Below are 16,998 nucleotides of genomic sequence, written 5' to 3' on the forward strand. Positions count from 1 at the left end.
TTTTGATGATTAGAACTATTAATGAAAGTCATGGTGAGTTATTGCTAATGGTTTATTTGGTTTAACAAAGAACAGATTCAGACAAAGCACATTTTGCACAAAGAACTTGTAAAACATGTGACGTCTAAATTATGAATATTAACAACACTTAAACACAAACGTCACTCCTCTTCTGAGGCCAAAGCGACATTTGTATTTGTTCTGGAACATTTGAAGCGTGAATTTATCGGATTAATTGCGTTTTTTCCTCATTGTTCTTCTGTTTACCTTTGTCCGCTGCGTGTGTGTGATCGACGTGCGGCCGCAGCCAATCCGCGCCAATGTTTAGATCTTTCGTCCAATCCCGTGACGCAGTGGGCGGGGCGTGCGGTCAGCTGTGGCACGTCGATAAAGTCCAGGCATTTCGTACGAGTTTCTTTTGTCAAACTGGATCAGGTTTTTTTTTAATGTGTTTTACTCTTATTATAGTGTTAATATTATTACTTTTATTTAATGTAACTGTTATAAATAGCTAGTGACAGAAAAAAATATGAATTGTATCTCTTATTTATTTATTTATCTATTAAAATATAATGTTATGGTCCCGGTGGCAAAAACCCAAACGCAGTCCGGATGAAGGCAAAGTAGAGTTTATTTAACAAAGATTCAAAATTCCAAAAAGTCAAAACAGGAACACACCAACTTAACTCGGGTAGACAGGCAGGAAAAACAGGAGCAGGGCAGGAGAGACGTCTCATGGGCAGGTGCAATGACATATCAGAGCCTAAAGAATAAAGCCGCACATCAAATACACACAGAGCGGATATTAACATATAATTTATTGTGAACAACACTCTGGAAATTGATTTTGAGTTTAAAAAGTGTTGGATCAAAGGAACATAAATAATAAATAATAATACTGATTACATGAATGATATCGCGCCACACTCAAAGACGCTTCACAAAACAAGAACAAAACAGTTATTTATGGAGTATATCATTTATTGCACATATAACTTTGGACTTTTGAGTTTAAAAGATAATTAAAATTACCTTTTTGAGATTTTTACCATTTTACCAACTTAAAAGTGCTCTCTTCATTATCTTTATCACATACCCCCTATCCCCGCCCACAGTATTGTGATTATCTAGATTTTTTTTTTTTTTTTAAATGTTCCAGAGCCATTTATCAAAATTTACAACATGTATTTATGAGTTATTTATTGACCTTTATTCAACCCGTCAAATCCCACCTGGTTTTAGAACGATCACAATGGGCTAAAGAAGTGCTTTTGTCGCTAAAGCTAACGCTAACATACAATAAATGTGATCAATAATGTTCAAATAACAGAACAAACGGACCTAAACTGTTCAAAAACAATAAGATCCGTGTTGCAGTTTACAATGAACAAAATGTAAAATAATGATCTTCTTCTGTTATCTTAAACACTACACGCTTGAAAAACCCCACCGTATGTCTCCTTTAATACATGTCTCCTTCAACACATATCTATTTTAACACATGTCTCCTTTAATGTATGTCTCCTTTAATATGTCTCCTTTAATAATAATAATAATAACTTTTATTTATATAGCGCTTTTCAGTGACCCAAAGACGCTGAACATAATAAAAAAGGGGGGGGGGGTATTTACAGACAGGGGGGACAACACGTACAATACATATTAATATACAGATAAAATGAACAAGACAGAAGAAGTAGAGAGAAAAAGATGGGGATGTAACAGGGGGTAGAAGAGTAGGCAATGGGGTAGAGGAGGCTAGGGGTAGGGGAGGTCATAGGCTTGGGTGAAGAGGTATGTTTTGAGGCGGGATTTGAATGTTGTGAGTGTTAATATATGTCTCCTTTAACACATGTCCCCTTTAACATGTCTCCTTTAATTTGTCTCCTTTAACGTATGTCTCCTTTACTGTTTGTCTCCTTTCATGTTTGTCTCCTTTAACACATGTCTCCTTTAAGTATGTCTCCTTTAATGTATGTCTCCTTTAACACATGTCTCCTTTAATGTATGTCTCCTTTAACACATGTCTCCTTTAAGTATGTCTCCTTTAATGTATGTCTCCTTTAATATATGTCTCCTTTAATGTATGTCTCCTTTAATGTATGTCTCCTTTAATGTATGTCTCCTTTAATGTATGTCTCCTTTAACACATGTCTCCTTTAATGTATGTCTCCTTTAACACATGTCTCCTTTAAGTATGTCTCCTTTAATGTATGTCTCCTTTAACACATGTCTCCTTTAATGTATGTCTCCTTTAACACATGTCTCCTTTAATGTATGTCTCCTTTAATGTATGTCTCCTTTAATATATGTCTCCTTTAATGTATGTCTCCTTTAATGTATGTCTCCTTTAATGTATGTCTCCTTTAACATGTTCGCTTTAACATGGCTCCGCCCCCGGTCCAAATGCCCAGCCTCACGCGCGTCATCTGTCAGCAGCTCCAGTGTTTGTGCTGCGAATCTGCGAGCGACATCTGCGGCTCGAGTTTGGGGATAAATGGACCAAAATGGGACAGAAACGAGCTGAAATCGCTGGACACGCGCTCACGGACGTGACCCGGACGTTACACCCCGGGATCGGTTTGTCAAACGTCCCGAATTTGTCCTTTTAAGTGTCTGGATTTGCAGAAGAACGAAGAAGACGGGAAAGCGGCCCTAAAGCGAAGCACTGCGGAGCGCGTTAGCTTGTAGCATTTAGCCACAAACACGCACAGTAAACATCGCATTTAAGTTTGTTTAATCATCTTGACAATCTATAATGTTTTCAGCCATTTTATCTATTCTATTTTTAACGTCAGCTACATCACCGTTTTAGTATTTTGACTGCAAAGCTATGATGCTAACTTGCACAATGCTATCTTGTTGTTATCTTGTCAGATTTACAGAATTATAATGGAGATTTCTGCATATTTTGAGTGATTGCAATGACTCTTAAAGGTTAAAACGAGACATTAAAGGTTTAAACGCGACATTCAAAGATTATGCATGTATTTTCTTTTGTTAATTCCAATCTAAACCCAACGCGTCCGGTGTGTTAATAATTTCATATCTGCCATTTTAATCTATGAAATCCAGGTTAATCTGGGGCTAAAAACAGAGGGATTTTCAGATTAACGCTGCATATTTATTTTATAATCTACACGAGTACATGTGGATAAACCTTTTTGATTTATTTTCCTATTTCTACCTGTGGGATTGTGAAGCTGTGAAATAACAACAAGGGGACATATTCCAACACTATCTTTTTTTACACATTTCTCAACACATTTTTGGGATTATGTGATATTTTTGAAGCTGCAAAACTGTTTAAAAAAAAATCAAGGACGTTGAACTCTGACCTGGACCCACGTTGAGGTGAGTCGGTACTTTGTTTTCAGGTCGCGTACTTTTACTCCTACTTCAATAATATACGGCATTTTCAGTCTCTACTGAAAATGAGTAAAAGTGTTGTTTGTCGTGGGCTGCTGTATCGATATCGTGGGCTGCTGTATCGATATCGTGGGCTGCTGTATCGATATCGTGGGCTGCTGTATCGATATTGCGGGCCGCGCTACAATTTTGTTGCGGTTCGTTAAAGTTAAGGATGTATCGGTTATCGTGTGTATCGCAAAATTGTGATATGTTTGTATCACAATTGATTTGTTTTAATGAGGCAAATCTTGGGAAATTAAAAGCAAACGAATGTGACAAAGATAAAAATGAAAGAGAAAATGTTAACGATTGATGCCTTTAGTCTACTACTGCCTTTAGTCTATTTAGTCTACTTCTACTGCCTTTAGTCTACTTCTACTGCCTTTAGTCTACTTCTACTGCCTTTAGTCTACTTCTACTGCCTTTAGTCTATTTAGTCTACTTCTACTGCCTTTAGTCTACTTCTACTGCCTTTAGTCTATTTAGTCTACTTCTACTGCCTTTAGTCTACTTCTACTGCCTTTAGTCTATTTAGTCTACTTCTACTGCCTTAAGTCTACTTCTACTGCATCGTACTGCTGCCTGAGTAATATTATTTTGACGTAGCGTTCCTCGTACTTGTTTCGCTCACTCTTCCACCTCTGTCCGTCGTAGCAGGAGTTCACGGGACGCCGTTGGACGCCGTTGGACCCCGGCGGCCTCGGGGGCCTTGGCGTCGCCGGCCCATCCGCAGATGTGAGCAGTGATGGGGACCCAGGGCAGCCCGGTGAAGAGCTACGACTACCTGCTGAAGTTCCTGCTGGTGGGGGACAGCGACGTGGGCAAAGGCGAGATCCTGGACAGCTTACAGGACGGGTCTGCGGAGTCGCCTTACGCCTACAGCAGCGGTGAGACGATCCCTGTGTTGTGTTCAGGGTTTCCTCTTCTTTGGTTGATGCAAATGTCGGGTTAAAATGTCGCAACAGCAAATCAGCTTCAAGGTTCTTTTATTTTGTCGTTCCAACGTGCTATAAATGCCACAAACTTCAAATGTTGGACAAACTTGACCCTTTCTTCCATTTAAAGTGTTACAGTTTTAAACATGTGACATCAGATCTTTGGAAAGAACATCTATGTACTAAGGTCCCAATTTTTTAAAGGGTTTTTAAAGGTTAAACCAGTGTTAAAGGGTTTTAAAGTGACATGAAATATGTTTTTACAATGTCTAATTTATACCTGTTGTACACATAAATCATACTTTTACACCAGTCGAGCAGGTATTTGTGGAAAAAAATTTGGAAAAATGTGTAGAAAATTACAGGAAGTGACATCACACCAGGGACACACATTCCAGTCAAAGTTTATGCTGAATTTACACAAAAGAAACAACTTTTTTGACTCTTTAAACATTAATCCAACAAAATAAAGTCGTCTCATATATTTTTATTTGTAAAAAAATAAATGGTTACATTAGATGAGTTTTTTTTGGCCCAGTGTTTGCTGGGTAATTTCCTACTGTGATGTCATCAAGTACAGACAACCTAAAAATGTGCGTTTCTGTGATAATATAATTTTCAGCAAAATTCGAAATATATTCATCTTAACTTAGTTCCGTGAGTCGTTCGGCCTGTAGGGGGCGCTTTAATGTACAACAGCAGAAAATGTACGAGAGGACGTATAACAAGGTCTTTAAAGATTTGGCAGTGAATTATTGGTTTGATCTGGCTTTTTTACAGATAAATACAGTGTTTACTAGTACTTTTCTGTGTAGTCCCGTGTACTCTTGTCCGTGTACTTTGGGTCCAGAGACACGGTCAGTTTATGAAGATACTACATGGGTTTTGAGAGCTTTTAGTTGATGTTTTTGTCGACCGCAGCTCTAATCTTGACGCCTGTTTTATAAGCTCATCATCAGTTCTCAAATTCAGTACTTTCTCCATTTTCCTGTGAAATCTTGGAGCAGAATTGTCCCATTTTCCCTCCTCGTGCTGTAACCATGACGACCTCCTGGAGTAGCGTCATCTTTCTCTCGTTTCCTCGTCTCTCTCTTCATCCCTCTCTCTTTCGCTCCCTCTGTCTCTTCCTCTGCATCGCGTGGTGACTCGTGGTGACATCTTCTGCGTTGTCAGAAAAACAAACGACATCATGACAGACGAAGACACTTTGTCCTGTTTTTCACCCTGTTACATAACGTCTTCTTCTAGAACAGGGGTGGGCAATTATTTTCCTCCGAGGGCCATATTCGAATCCAGGCAAGTAGTGGAGGGTCGGCCCGTGATCATTGGTGTGAATTTTTTTTAATTTATATCTATATAGAGATATAGATATAGAGATTTTTTTTTTGGCACCTCTTCTTGCTCCTCCGCTTCTTCTCTCCTCCTCTTCTTCTTCTCTCCTCCTCTTCTTCTCTCCTCCTCTTCTTCTTCTCTCCTCCTCTTCTTCTCTCCTCCTCTTCTTCTTCTCTCCTCTTCTTCTCTCCTCTTCTCTCTCCTCTTCTCTCTCCTCTTCTCTCCTCATCTCGCTCCTCTTCACGTTTCACACGTTTTATTCTATCAAATTAAGAACAGAATCAGACGAGTTCAAACAGAATTTTGAACCTGAGCGACCGGTTCAGACCAAACGCTTGTCATGTTGTTTACGTTTAAACGACGAGCGAAATGTGGAATCCGCTCTTTATGTCGACATTTTCTCTTCTTTTCCTCGACAAACGAGAACAGTCAGAATGTAAATGTTCTCCGGCTGCTTTTGTCCCTGTGTTTTGGCTTCAGAAAGTTCAGTTTTTGCCGCCTTTTTGAGTCGTTCTTGTCATTTTCTCATAAACATTAAACTAGTCGTTCAGATTCAGATTCTGCGTGTCTCAAAAATGAGGGCGTTATGAGACGTTTTCCTGTGCTCGCCGAGCTCCTCCCACGTGAAGTCTGCCCCACCTTTAAACACTGCCTGCTCCTTTTTCATTATGTGTCCATTGTTTTTATGTGATTTTTATGATGTGCCAAGTGTGTTATGTTTTTTAATCGATTTTATTCAATTTGTATTAAAGTTGTGCTTGTTTTGTATTTTCTCTCACTTTACAGACTTTATGTTGGCAAAATGTGCTATATGATATTATGTAGATTAAATTTACATGTTCAGCGGATGAATTTTAGTGCTGCAAATGTTTTATCAATTGTTTTCGTAGTTAACTTTTAAAAACGACTTTCTTTTGAACATTAAAGGCGCAATGGACGATTTTTCGGCGATTTGAGAACGCAGGCGGAAGTGCGCATGCGCACTCCCCCGTGCGGACCGATACAACACACACACGTGTTTGTTTATTAGCGCAACGGATCGCATCGCATCTCTCGTCTCCCGTAGATTTCTGTCCACTTCTGCGTCAGCTCGAACTGTCTTTTTCCGTCTTCATTTTGCCCCGTACACTGAGGGAACTATATTATGATAGATCCATGCGCTTAGGCACGCGGAAACGTGGGGACGAACCGCACGCGGCTGCAGGTGAGCGGTAGGTGCGTTTTATGATTGATACGTGGCAGGACTAATGATTTATCCACGCCACGAGGAAATATGATAAAAAATTTGCTGAAAAAAATCGTCCATTCCACCTTTTTAAGACATTTTAAATACATTATCAACTGAATAATGAGAGGGAATCGTTACAAATCCAGTGCATTATTGTTATAAATCAGAAGGGAGTGTCTACAGAGCCGCGAAACTGCTGGGCTATTTGACCACGCCGGGTTAGGGTTAGGTCTTGGGGTTAGGGTCAGGGTTAGGGTTAAGGTTAGGGTTAAGGTTAGGGTTAGCCATGAGGCTATATGGCCGTGCCACGGCTCCTGAAACTGCTATTTGACCGCGCCGCGGCTCTGCAGCCACGGCCAAATCAGAAACGGTTTATTCCTTTTTCACGTTTCTCTTTTCCTCGGTTTATGTTTTGCGGTTTTAATGGTTTTTCCTCCGTTTTCGCCGCAGGAATCGACTACAAAACCACCACCATCCTGTTGGACGGACGCCGCGTGAAGCTGGAGCTGTGGTGAGTGCGCCCCCTGCTGGTGTGGACTGTGTGCGGCCGCAGCATGTCCGACTGCAAACGCTGTCAATACTGCGTCGTGTTTAAGAGGCCAGACGCCGAACGAGAAAGTCTTAAAATGTACAGATATCAGTTCAGAGATGGACCTGAATAACTGTTTGTTTAGTCTCAATACCGTATTTCCACACTATAAAGCACACTTCGATTATAAGGCGCACCGGACTATATACAAAACACTAGTTTTTTGAGAGAATGAAAGGCTTTTTAGTGGACCTTATTGTGCGGAGAATACGGTAATTGTGAATAATTATTAAATCGCAATGTTTTTTCCTCACAACAATCGTAGCACAAAGACATGAATGACTATTGTTTGGATTATTTTGGATGTAAACGCAGTAAGTTCTCGGAGCTAGAGATATCGGCGTGTTACAAAATTTTTCAGAGGGTTCTGAACCCCAACGACACGGCGACTCACGATCGGCGTTGGTGCGCGTGTCCAGTTTCGTCCCTCCGCCCGTTAGTCGTCAGTTACTTTTACTTTGGGGCTTTGCTTTAACCGTTTGCTTTCTCCCCTTGTCTCTCAGGGACACATCGGGACAGGGCCGTTTCTGCACCATCTTCAGGTCGTACTCCCGCGGTGCTCAGGTGAGGCTCGCCGCCGTAACACCCCCTGCGCCCCGCGTCCCGCTCTTTACCCCCCTGCGTCTCTTTTCCAGGGCATCCTGCTGGTGTACGACATCACCAACCGCTGGTCGTTTGACGGGATCGACCGATGGATCAGAGAAATCGATGAGGTGACGATCTTTAGCCTGTTTGTGCATAAAACTGCTGTGTCACGCTGCGCTCTTGACACACATCCATTATTATTGGCGCTCTCTGGTGGCGCAGTTGTGTATTACAAGTTTAAAGAGACGGTTAAAGTCCACTTCGTTTGGTGGTAAATACTTGTCATCGTTTTACATCCGTTAAGTGGCAGTTTTTTAAGAAAATTTGAAAAATAAGAGTTTAAAATGACAGGAAGTCGAGTGGATCTGTGTCTGTCTGTGCGACACAGACAGTTTAAACCATGGTTGGACTAAAGGTGTTTTATGGTATCAGAACTGTTGTTTATGTGGAGTTTGGCTCTTGTTTACAGTCTGGTTGCTAGGTAACAGCTGTGGAATTACCTCTACCTATGTCATATTTGTGCTCGTGTCCAACCGGGAAGTACAATTATAAACTTTACAAACATGGTTGAAAACTGGAGACAAATTGGGAGAATGTTGAGTCAAATCTGAAATATAATTGTGTTCAGAGCGTTTTGGGTAAATGTGTGTCTGACCTGTCACGTGGACTTTAATGATTTAATGATTTAGTGCCTGACAGCTTTTATTCGGCTCGTATTGACACGTGCCTCCAGGCGTTTGCGTCGTCTCATCACTGGGATATTGTAGTCATGTGTCGGGCCAGCGTGTGGGCGTCGCCCCGGTGTCCGTCTGAGTCTAGAGTCGTAAACCGAGCCTGATTTTGTGACGTGACTTTGGTTAAATGTGTTTTTTTCCATGAGGTATTTCCGTCCATAGGAATGTTGTGTTTTGGGTCCTTTTCCTGCTCCACCTTCAGCCACAGTCGGGTCAAAACCTCCTGTTCAAACACTGTGTAACATGTGTCTTTATGGAGGAGGTATTACTGCTTTGTCTGGAATGTTCCACAGCATGGCATTAAAGCGCCACCTACAGGTCAGAGGACTCACTGAACTAAAATACAGTTAAGATAAAAAAAATATATTGAATTTGGCTAAAAAGTTATCCCAGAATAGCACATTTTATAGGTTTAGAATCTCACTTCCTGTTTGTACTTGATGACATCACAGCAGGAAATTACCCATCAAACACTGGGCCAAAACTCATCTAATGTCACCATTTATTTTATTTGACAAATACAAATATATAAGAGCAACCTCTTTTTGTTGAATTACTCTGCTCGATCAGTGTAAAATTATAATTTATATGTACAACAGGTATAACTACACAGAATAAAGTCAAAATTAGGCCGTCTTAGACCCTTTAAACTCGTCTATCTTCAATTTCAGATGTTTTTTAACTCAAATAACCCTCGAATAAACGTGCATTCTCGCAGTGAGTGTGCTCGCCTCAACACAGATCTGAGCTTACTTGTGTCTGTGCTGATAGATACCTGTATAAATGGGTCCTCTGTAGTTCATGTGCCAGTCCGTCTCCTTCCTCTGACTCCCGCTTCTCCTCCGTTTCCCAGCATGCCCCTGGAGTGCCGCGCATCCTGGTGGGTAACCGGCTGCACCTGGCGTTCAAGCGGCAGGTGCCCACGGAGCAGGCGCGGGCGTACGCCGAGAAGAACGGCATGACCTTCTTCGAGGTCAGTCCGCTCTGCAACTTCAACGTGATCGAGTCGTTCACGGAGCTGTCCAGGATCGTCCTCATGAGGCACGGCATGGAGAAGTTCTGGAGGCCCAACCGAGGTACGTGTTACCAGGCAACCACGTGTTACCAGGCAACCACGCAACCGAGGTACGTGTTACCAGGCAACCACGTGTTACCAGGCAACTACGCAACCGAGGTACGTGTTACCAGGCAACCACGCAACCGAGGTACGTGTTACCAGGCAACCACGCAACCGAGGTACGTGTTACCAGGCAACCACGCAACCGAGGTACGTGTTACCAGGCAACCACGCAACCGAGGTACGTGTGTAACCAGGCAACCACGCAACCGAGGTACGTGTTACCAGGCAACCACGCAACCGAGGTACGTGTTACCAGGCAACCACGCAACCGAGGTACGTGTTACCAGGCAACCACGCAACCGAGGTACGTGTTACCAGGCAACCACGCAACCGAGGTACGTGTTACCAGGCAACCACGCAACCGAGGTACGTGTTACCAGGCAACCACGCAACCGAGGTACGTGTTACCAGGCAACCACGCAACCGAGGTACGTGTTACCAGGCAACCACGCAACCGAGGTACGTGTGTAACCAGGCAACCAGGCAACCACGCAACCGAGGTACGTGTGTAACCAGGCAACCACGCAACCGAGGTACGTGTTACCAGGCAACCACGCAACCGAGGTACGTGTGTAACCAGGCAACCACGCAACCGAGGTAGTGTTACCAGGCAACCACGCAACCGAGGTACGTGTTACCAGGCAACCACGCAACCGAGGTACGTGTGTAACCAGGCAACCACGCAACCGAGGTATGTGTTACCAAGCAACCACGCAACCGAGGTACGTGTTACCAGGCAACCACGCAACCGAGGTACGTGTTACCAGGCAACCACGCAACCGAGGTACGTGTTACCAGGCAACCACGCAACCGAGGTACGTGTAACCAGGCAACCACGCAACCGAGGTACGTGTTACCAGGCAACCACGCAACCGAGGTACGTGTTACCAGGCAACCACGCAACCGAGGTACGTGTTACCAGGCAACCACGCAACCGAGGTACGTGTTACCAGGCAACCACGCAACCGAGGTACGTGTGTAACCAGGCAACCACGCAACCGAGGTACGTGTGTAACCAGGCAACCACGCAACCGAGGTACGTGTTACCAGGCAACCACGCAACCGAGGTACGTGTTACCAGGCAACCACGCAACCGAGGTACGTGTTACCAGGCAACCACGCAACCGAGGTACGTGTTACCAGGCAACCACGCAACCGAGGTACGTGTAACCAGGCAACCACGCAACCGAGGTACGTGTAACCAGGCAACCACGCAACCGAGGTACGTGTAACCAGGCAACCACGCAACCGAGGTACGTGTGTAACCAGGCAACCACGCAACCGAGGTACGTGTTACCAGGCAACCACGCAACCGAGGTACGTGTTACCAGGCAACCACGCAACCGAGGTACGTGTGTAACCAGGCAACCACGCAACCGATGTACGTGTGTAACCAGGCAACCACGCAACCGATGTACGTGTGTAACCAGGCAACCACGCAACGAGGTACGTGTGTAACCAGGCAACCACGCAACCGAGGTACGTGTTACCAGGCAACCACGCAACCGAGGTACGTGTGTAACCAGGCAACCGAGGTACGTGTGTAACCAGGCAACCACGCAACCGAGGTACGTGTGTAACCAGGCAACCACGCAACGAGGTACGTGTTACCAGGCAACCACGCAACCGAGGTACGTGTGTAACCAGGCAACCGAGGTACGTGTGTAACCAGGCAACCGAGGTACGTGTGTAACCAGGCAACCACGCAACCGAGGTACGTGTATTTCTGACCGGCAACAACAGACGCGAACAAATGTAGACAGACTTTTTGAAGATATTTTTAACTTCCCTAAGTTTACGTTAGCTTGGACCATGAGCCTCTCTGATTGGTCGATCCACATGTGGAGCGTGACCTTCAGAAACCACGACTGAGCAACTGATCATGTTACTCCAAATCATGTTACCTCCTCCTCTCCCTCCTCCCCCCTCTCTCCTCCCCACCTCTCCTCTCTCTTCCCCTCCTCTCCTCTCTCCTCCTCCCTCTCTCCTCTCCTCTCTCCCCCCTCTCTCCTCCCCCCTCAGTCTTCAGCCTGCAGGACCTGTGTTGCCGGGCGATCGTCTCCTGCACTCCGGTCCACCTCATCGACAAGCTGCCGCTGCCCGTGGCCATAAAGTCTCACCTGAAGTCGTTCTCGATGGCGAACGGCATGAACGCGGTGATGATGCACGGCCGCTCGTACTCGCTCGCCAACCCCGGCGCGGGCGCCAAGGGGAACTCGCTCAAGCGCTCCAAGCCCATCCGACCGCCCCAGAGCCCGCCCCAGAACTGCACCCGGAGCAACTGCAAGATCTCATAGCGGAGAGGCGGGGCCGACACGGTGGGAGGAGCTTACACGGCGTTCACTTTGTGCCTGACGTTATGACAAAAGACTGACATTATTAAGACTAAATGTCAAGATTATTCGACAATTAAAAGGGTTTTTAATGAAGACTTTTAAACACATTTTTGACTACATAAAAGTTTAAACGCGGTGACAGAAGCTTCAAGATAGAGAATATTTACAAATAAAATGTGTAATTAATGAAAATCTGAAATAAGTTTATTCTTTTCTGTCATTTTGATTGAATAATGTCACTGTCTTAATTATAAAAGGTCTTTTTGTTCGTCTGTTTAGTCCATTATTAAAATACAACTCAGATCATTCAAAGTTTTGCAGCTTTAACGTATTTATTATTTATTTATAAAGTGATTTTCGAGCCGTTTTCTCTTTAGTGACGCGACATTTCACTGACTTAACACAGTTTCTTCTTTGTCGTTCTAAAGGTTTATTTTCTGGACCAAATCCGGTTTTGTCCGGACTCTGTGGGAGCAAAGACTCGTAGGAGGAGCCTCTTTCTACGTGGGCGGAGCTTCGACGCCGCGCGTAAACACGACCGGACACTTTTTACGACGCGCCACAGCTTTTATTCCACTACTTTGTCTCTTTATTCACTATTTTCCTGTGTTTTTTTAATGCTATTTAAATGACCAATAAGCTACCACGGAAACACACTACGCACCCACTCATCTTCCTCCACAATAAAAGCTCTTGCACGTTTTGGAAGCTTTTGTCGAGAGAAAAGACTGAAACGTTGGCAACAAGATAAAAATAAAAAAAGCAAAGGTCATTGAGCGAAAAGGAAACGATTTAATGTATTATGTTCATGATGGTTTTTTGCACCTACAAAGTGGCTTGTGATGGAAAAGAAGTTTATTTTACATTGACATTGAGTTTTTAACCCTGTTCACGAGCCTCACAAAGAGCGCCGTTTCAATTTCCCCAGATTTTTTGCCACAATCTGATCTTGTCAAAGTCTGAACACACGGACACGCCCTCTGCCCCGGACACGCCCTCTGCCCTCGACACGCCCTCTGCCCCCGACACACCCTCAAAGCTTTCAAGAGCACGGACTTTGTGTCTGATCCTTAAATATAACACCTGGACTGTTAAAAATGAGGCTCCTTAAAACTGTCTGCAGTAGGCTAACGTTTATTAGCATAGTCACTAGCATTAGCATTAGCCGCTAACGACCTGAAACAAACGGCTCAGTCTGCAGTGACCTCTGAAGTACACTTCTGGACACACGGGGTCTTTGGGGGCGTGGCAGAAGAGTCCAGCCCACAGTGAACATGCATCTTTTGTCCTCTAGATGGCTCTAGACTTTGACAGACGGCGCTTCCTCATCAGATACTTTGACCATTTACAGTTTGAATATTCGTGTGACTTTGACATTTTGATTTCTGTACAAACAAAGGTCATAAAATGCACTTAGGACTTCTTTTCGCTCTCGCTCGTCTTGTACCGTCGTCGTTTCAAGGACCAAATCACGCGTATAATTAATGTATTGATCTCTGAGAATACCAGAGCGGATCGTCCCTCGGCTCCTGAGGGATTTAGAACACTTTTAGTCGTCTTTTCTCTCTTTTGGCTTTGACTTTTTGAAGAAACGACTCGAGTAAAATGTTGTACAGTTGAGTGAAAGTGAAAGCTTTACGTCGACGGCAGGAAACCATCCGAACGCTTGTGTTTCTCGTTTCGTCTCTGAAAACGACAGATTCCGTGCGTTTTTTAATGTTTTGTGCTTCACATTCACTTCAAATCAAAAATCTGAATTTGCATCGAAACAGTTTTTTATCTGACTAACACTTTCTTACTCTTTACTTCTACTTGAGTAATAATTCAAGACCACAAATACTCACAAACTACGAACGAACAAAAACCTTCTGAAACGTCTAAAATGTAAAGTCGCCTCAGGAACTTCACGATCTCACACAAAGGTCAAAGGTCTAATGTCTAATCAACGCAATAATAAAGACTCATTCACGCGTTTCCTGTGATGGTTTAATCACGACTCACAAGAACGAGCAATACCACAAACATTTACAAAGGTTTTTTTGTACTTTTTCCTGCTGCAATACTTTAAACGGCCACTAGTGGGCGTGGCGTCGCATCGACACTACAAAACAAATATTTCTACATTTGGTTAAAATGACATTCATTCACAATGTTTATCGTGTTTGAAGAATATGACTAAAAATAATGAAATGTTATATTTTGGTAGAATTTTCTTTATTCTAGTTGAATTTGTATTAATATTTTATAATAACTGCACCTTAATTTGTCTTAAAGCATGAACAAAGGCTTTATTGTTTATTAAGAATGATTAGTATTAATTTATTTATTTACTAAGCATGAATCATTCTGAATAAACTGTTTATTCATTATAGTTTATGTTTTTAGTTAAGTCTTTGTTTATGCTGAATTAAGTTATTATAAAGTGTTAATTGTTTGCCTGTGTTTTTCTTAATATTGTAGGTTTAAAAATGTTAAAAACTAAGATAGAAATTCTGAATCTTTGTCATTTTAACATATTTATTATCGTTTTTTATGTATTATGTATTTTTAAGATGAAATATGTTTTTGTAAATTGAACATTATAACTTTGTGCGTTAAAAAGAAAAAAAATAGAAGAAGAAAAAAAGCTCTTGAATTGTCACAACAGTTTTTAAATCTTTGGGAGTTTTGACGTTTGTAATTCCACTTTTATCTTGTTGCCATGGTTTCGGCCGCTCTTCTTCCTTTGCCGCTCGTGTTTAACGATGATGTCATGTTTTGTACCGACTTCTTCCTTTTGTGCTTTTGTGTTTTCGAGCCGTTTAGTTTGTAGTTCGCGAGTGACTGAGACTTTTGTTAAATTATTGATTGTACAGTGACAGGAAGAAGGGACGAAGAGGAGTTTTTCACAATAAAAGTATTGAATGTTAAAGCCGAGTCAAAGTGTCTTTTTGAGAGTGAATTTATTGTTTTTTTATTCCAACTCAACAAATGAAATGTGCCGCAACTCACAATTATTTTAGTTTGTGTTTATTTCTATAGAACATTGAGACGATTTAAATACATTTTTAACCACGTAAATGTGACTGAATGCGTCTTTATGGAGAATAATCATAAATAAAGTGTATTATTGATTAAAATACAACATTTTTATTCTTTTTTCACATTGTAATTGAAGGCGAGACAGGCAAAACTAAAGCTTTACCCCTAACCCTGACACATTAGTAGTTTTTTTGCTCTGCACCTAAAGATGTTTTTCTATTTAATTGAAGTTAATCATCTTAAATCCGTAGATTTCTCGGAGACATTGTTTTTATCCTCGTAATTACTCGAACTGTATTATATTTCTTATCAGAGCAGCTTCTTTTTACTGTCACGTTTACAACAAAGCCGTGTGAGATGGATAAACTTCTTGTGCAGTAAAAGTGACGAGGCGGCTCAGATCCAGAGGGTTTGAGTTTGATTTTACAGGAAAATGAAACTATGAGACAGACGACTTAAACCTGAGGCGTTGTCCACGTCAGCACCACAGCTCTCCACACCTTAATCCTGTTCTGCCTGAAGTAAATCCACCTGAAGCACATAATGGCACAAAGTTTAACACGTTCAGGAACGAGCTGAGGTGTTTTCCTCGTTAACGACAGAAGAACGACAACGTTTCATTTGAAAAACAGTGAAATGTCCGTGACGTTTGTTAGTGACACTAGAACGTTTAAACTCTGATTATCAGTTTAAAAGTCATAATTATGGATTTCTGTGGAACTTGTTTAGCTCTTTAAAAGATGTAATGTTGACTCTAAATAAAAATATTGTCACCTTTTTCCATTTTATTATTTTAGGTTTGTCCCAGGCCAGATCTTTTTTATTTTTTTCCTCTCAAATTTGTTTACATAAAACAAGGATTAAGACAGAGAGCAGAACAAATGATGATTATAAGAAATAACAATGACATAGTTATGACATAAGTTATTTTGATTTAAAATCGATTTAAATGTACAATCTTATTAAACTTAAATCTTATTTAGATGAGAAAAAAGTTTCTATTTCTATTTGAGGCCAACATTTTGTTTTCGTAGTTTTCATGCTTAAGATTGGATCTGTGTAAAGTATTGCTCAGCTCTAGATGTTTCTCTGTTAAAGGGCCCCGGGCCCCTGCGTCTGACGCTGCATAAATTAAGATAAGTTTGTTATCTTAAGTTCGGGGGCAGGACCACACCCCTTTCACTCCCCTTCCTGACCCTAAACTATTTAGATATCCATGTCACATACATCAGCGTTTGTGACTTCGTGCACAGACTCCATGATGGCAGAAGCCCGCACTCGAATACACGCTCATTCCTTTCCTTTCAATGGATCATCTCGACCTTGTTCCTTCCAATGCATCGGCCCGACCCAGGCCTCACCTCGCCCAACACAGGAGAGCCACACCAGGCCATCCTCCACTGGAGTCCCACTGCTCCCGGTCCCATCATTTCAGCTGTTCTCACAAGCGCAGCTCTCGCTTACGGTCGGCTATCTCCTTTCCTCTTTTCTCTTGCTCCCGCTTCGTCTCACTCACACCAGTCTGGTAGCTCACTCTCCGGGCTCCGTCCACGCTCCAAGACCAGGCTCCAGTCAGCAGACCGGCGTCCTGCCTCGGATCACCTCTGCTAGTCCTTGGTTCAGATCCTCCCGCGCTCTAGGCTCCTCCTCACGGCGGCAGGTTTCCAGACCGTGCTTAAGAAGAAAGGCATTAGTTTCCACCATTGC

The 16,998-nt window shown here is 42.6% G+C and overlaps 1 protein-coding gene across 1 annotated transcript; it reads left to right on the plus strand.

Annotated features, from left to right (window-relative positions):
- Nucleotides 1-4,144: 4,144 nt before the first annotated feature.
- On the plus strand, nt 4,145-14,525 carry rab40c (RAB40c, member RAS oncogene family). The gene is made up of 7 exons (XM_072442695.1): nt 4,145-4,298; nt 7,357-7,417; nt 7,999-8,059; nt 8,131-8,208; nt 9,668-9,890; nt 11,957-12,252; nt 12,699-14,525. The coding sequence occupies exons 1-6, from the start codon at nt 4,157-4,159 to the stop codon at nt 12,229-12,231; spliced, it is 840 nt and encodes a 279-aa protein (XP_072298796.1). The 5' UTR covers nt 4,145-4,156; the 3' UTR covers nt 12,232-12,252; nt 12,699-14,525.
- Nucleotides 14,526-16,998: the final 2,473 nt, after the last annotated feature.

The sequence above is a fragment of the Eucyclogobius newberryi genome, unplaced genomic scaffold (genome assembly GCF_026437365.1).
Source record: "Eucyclogobius newberryi isolate DKJ021-1_F unplaced genomic scaffold, fEucNew1.0.hap1 SCAF_13, whole genome shotgun sequence".
In the NCBI taxonomy this organism is placed as follows: Eukaryota; Metazoa; Chordata; class Actinopteri; order Gobiiformes; family Gobiidae; genus Eucyclogobius; species Eucyclogobius newberryi.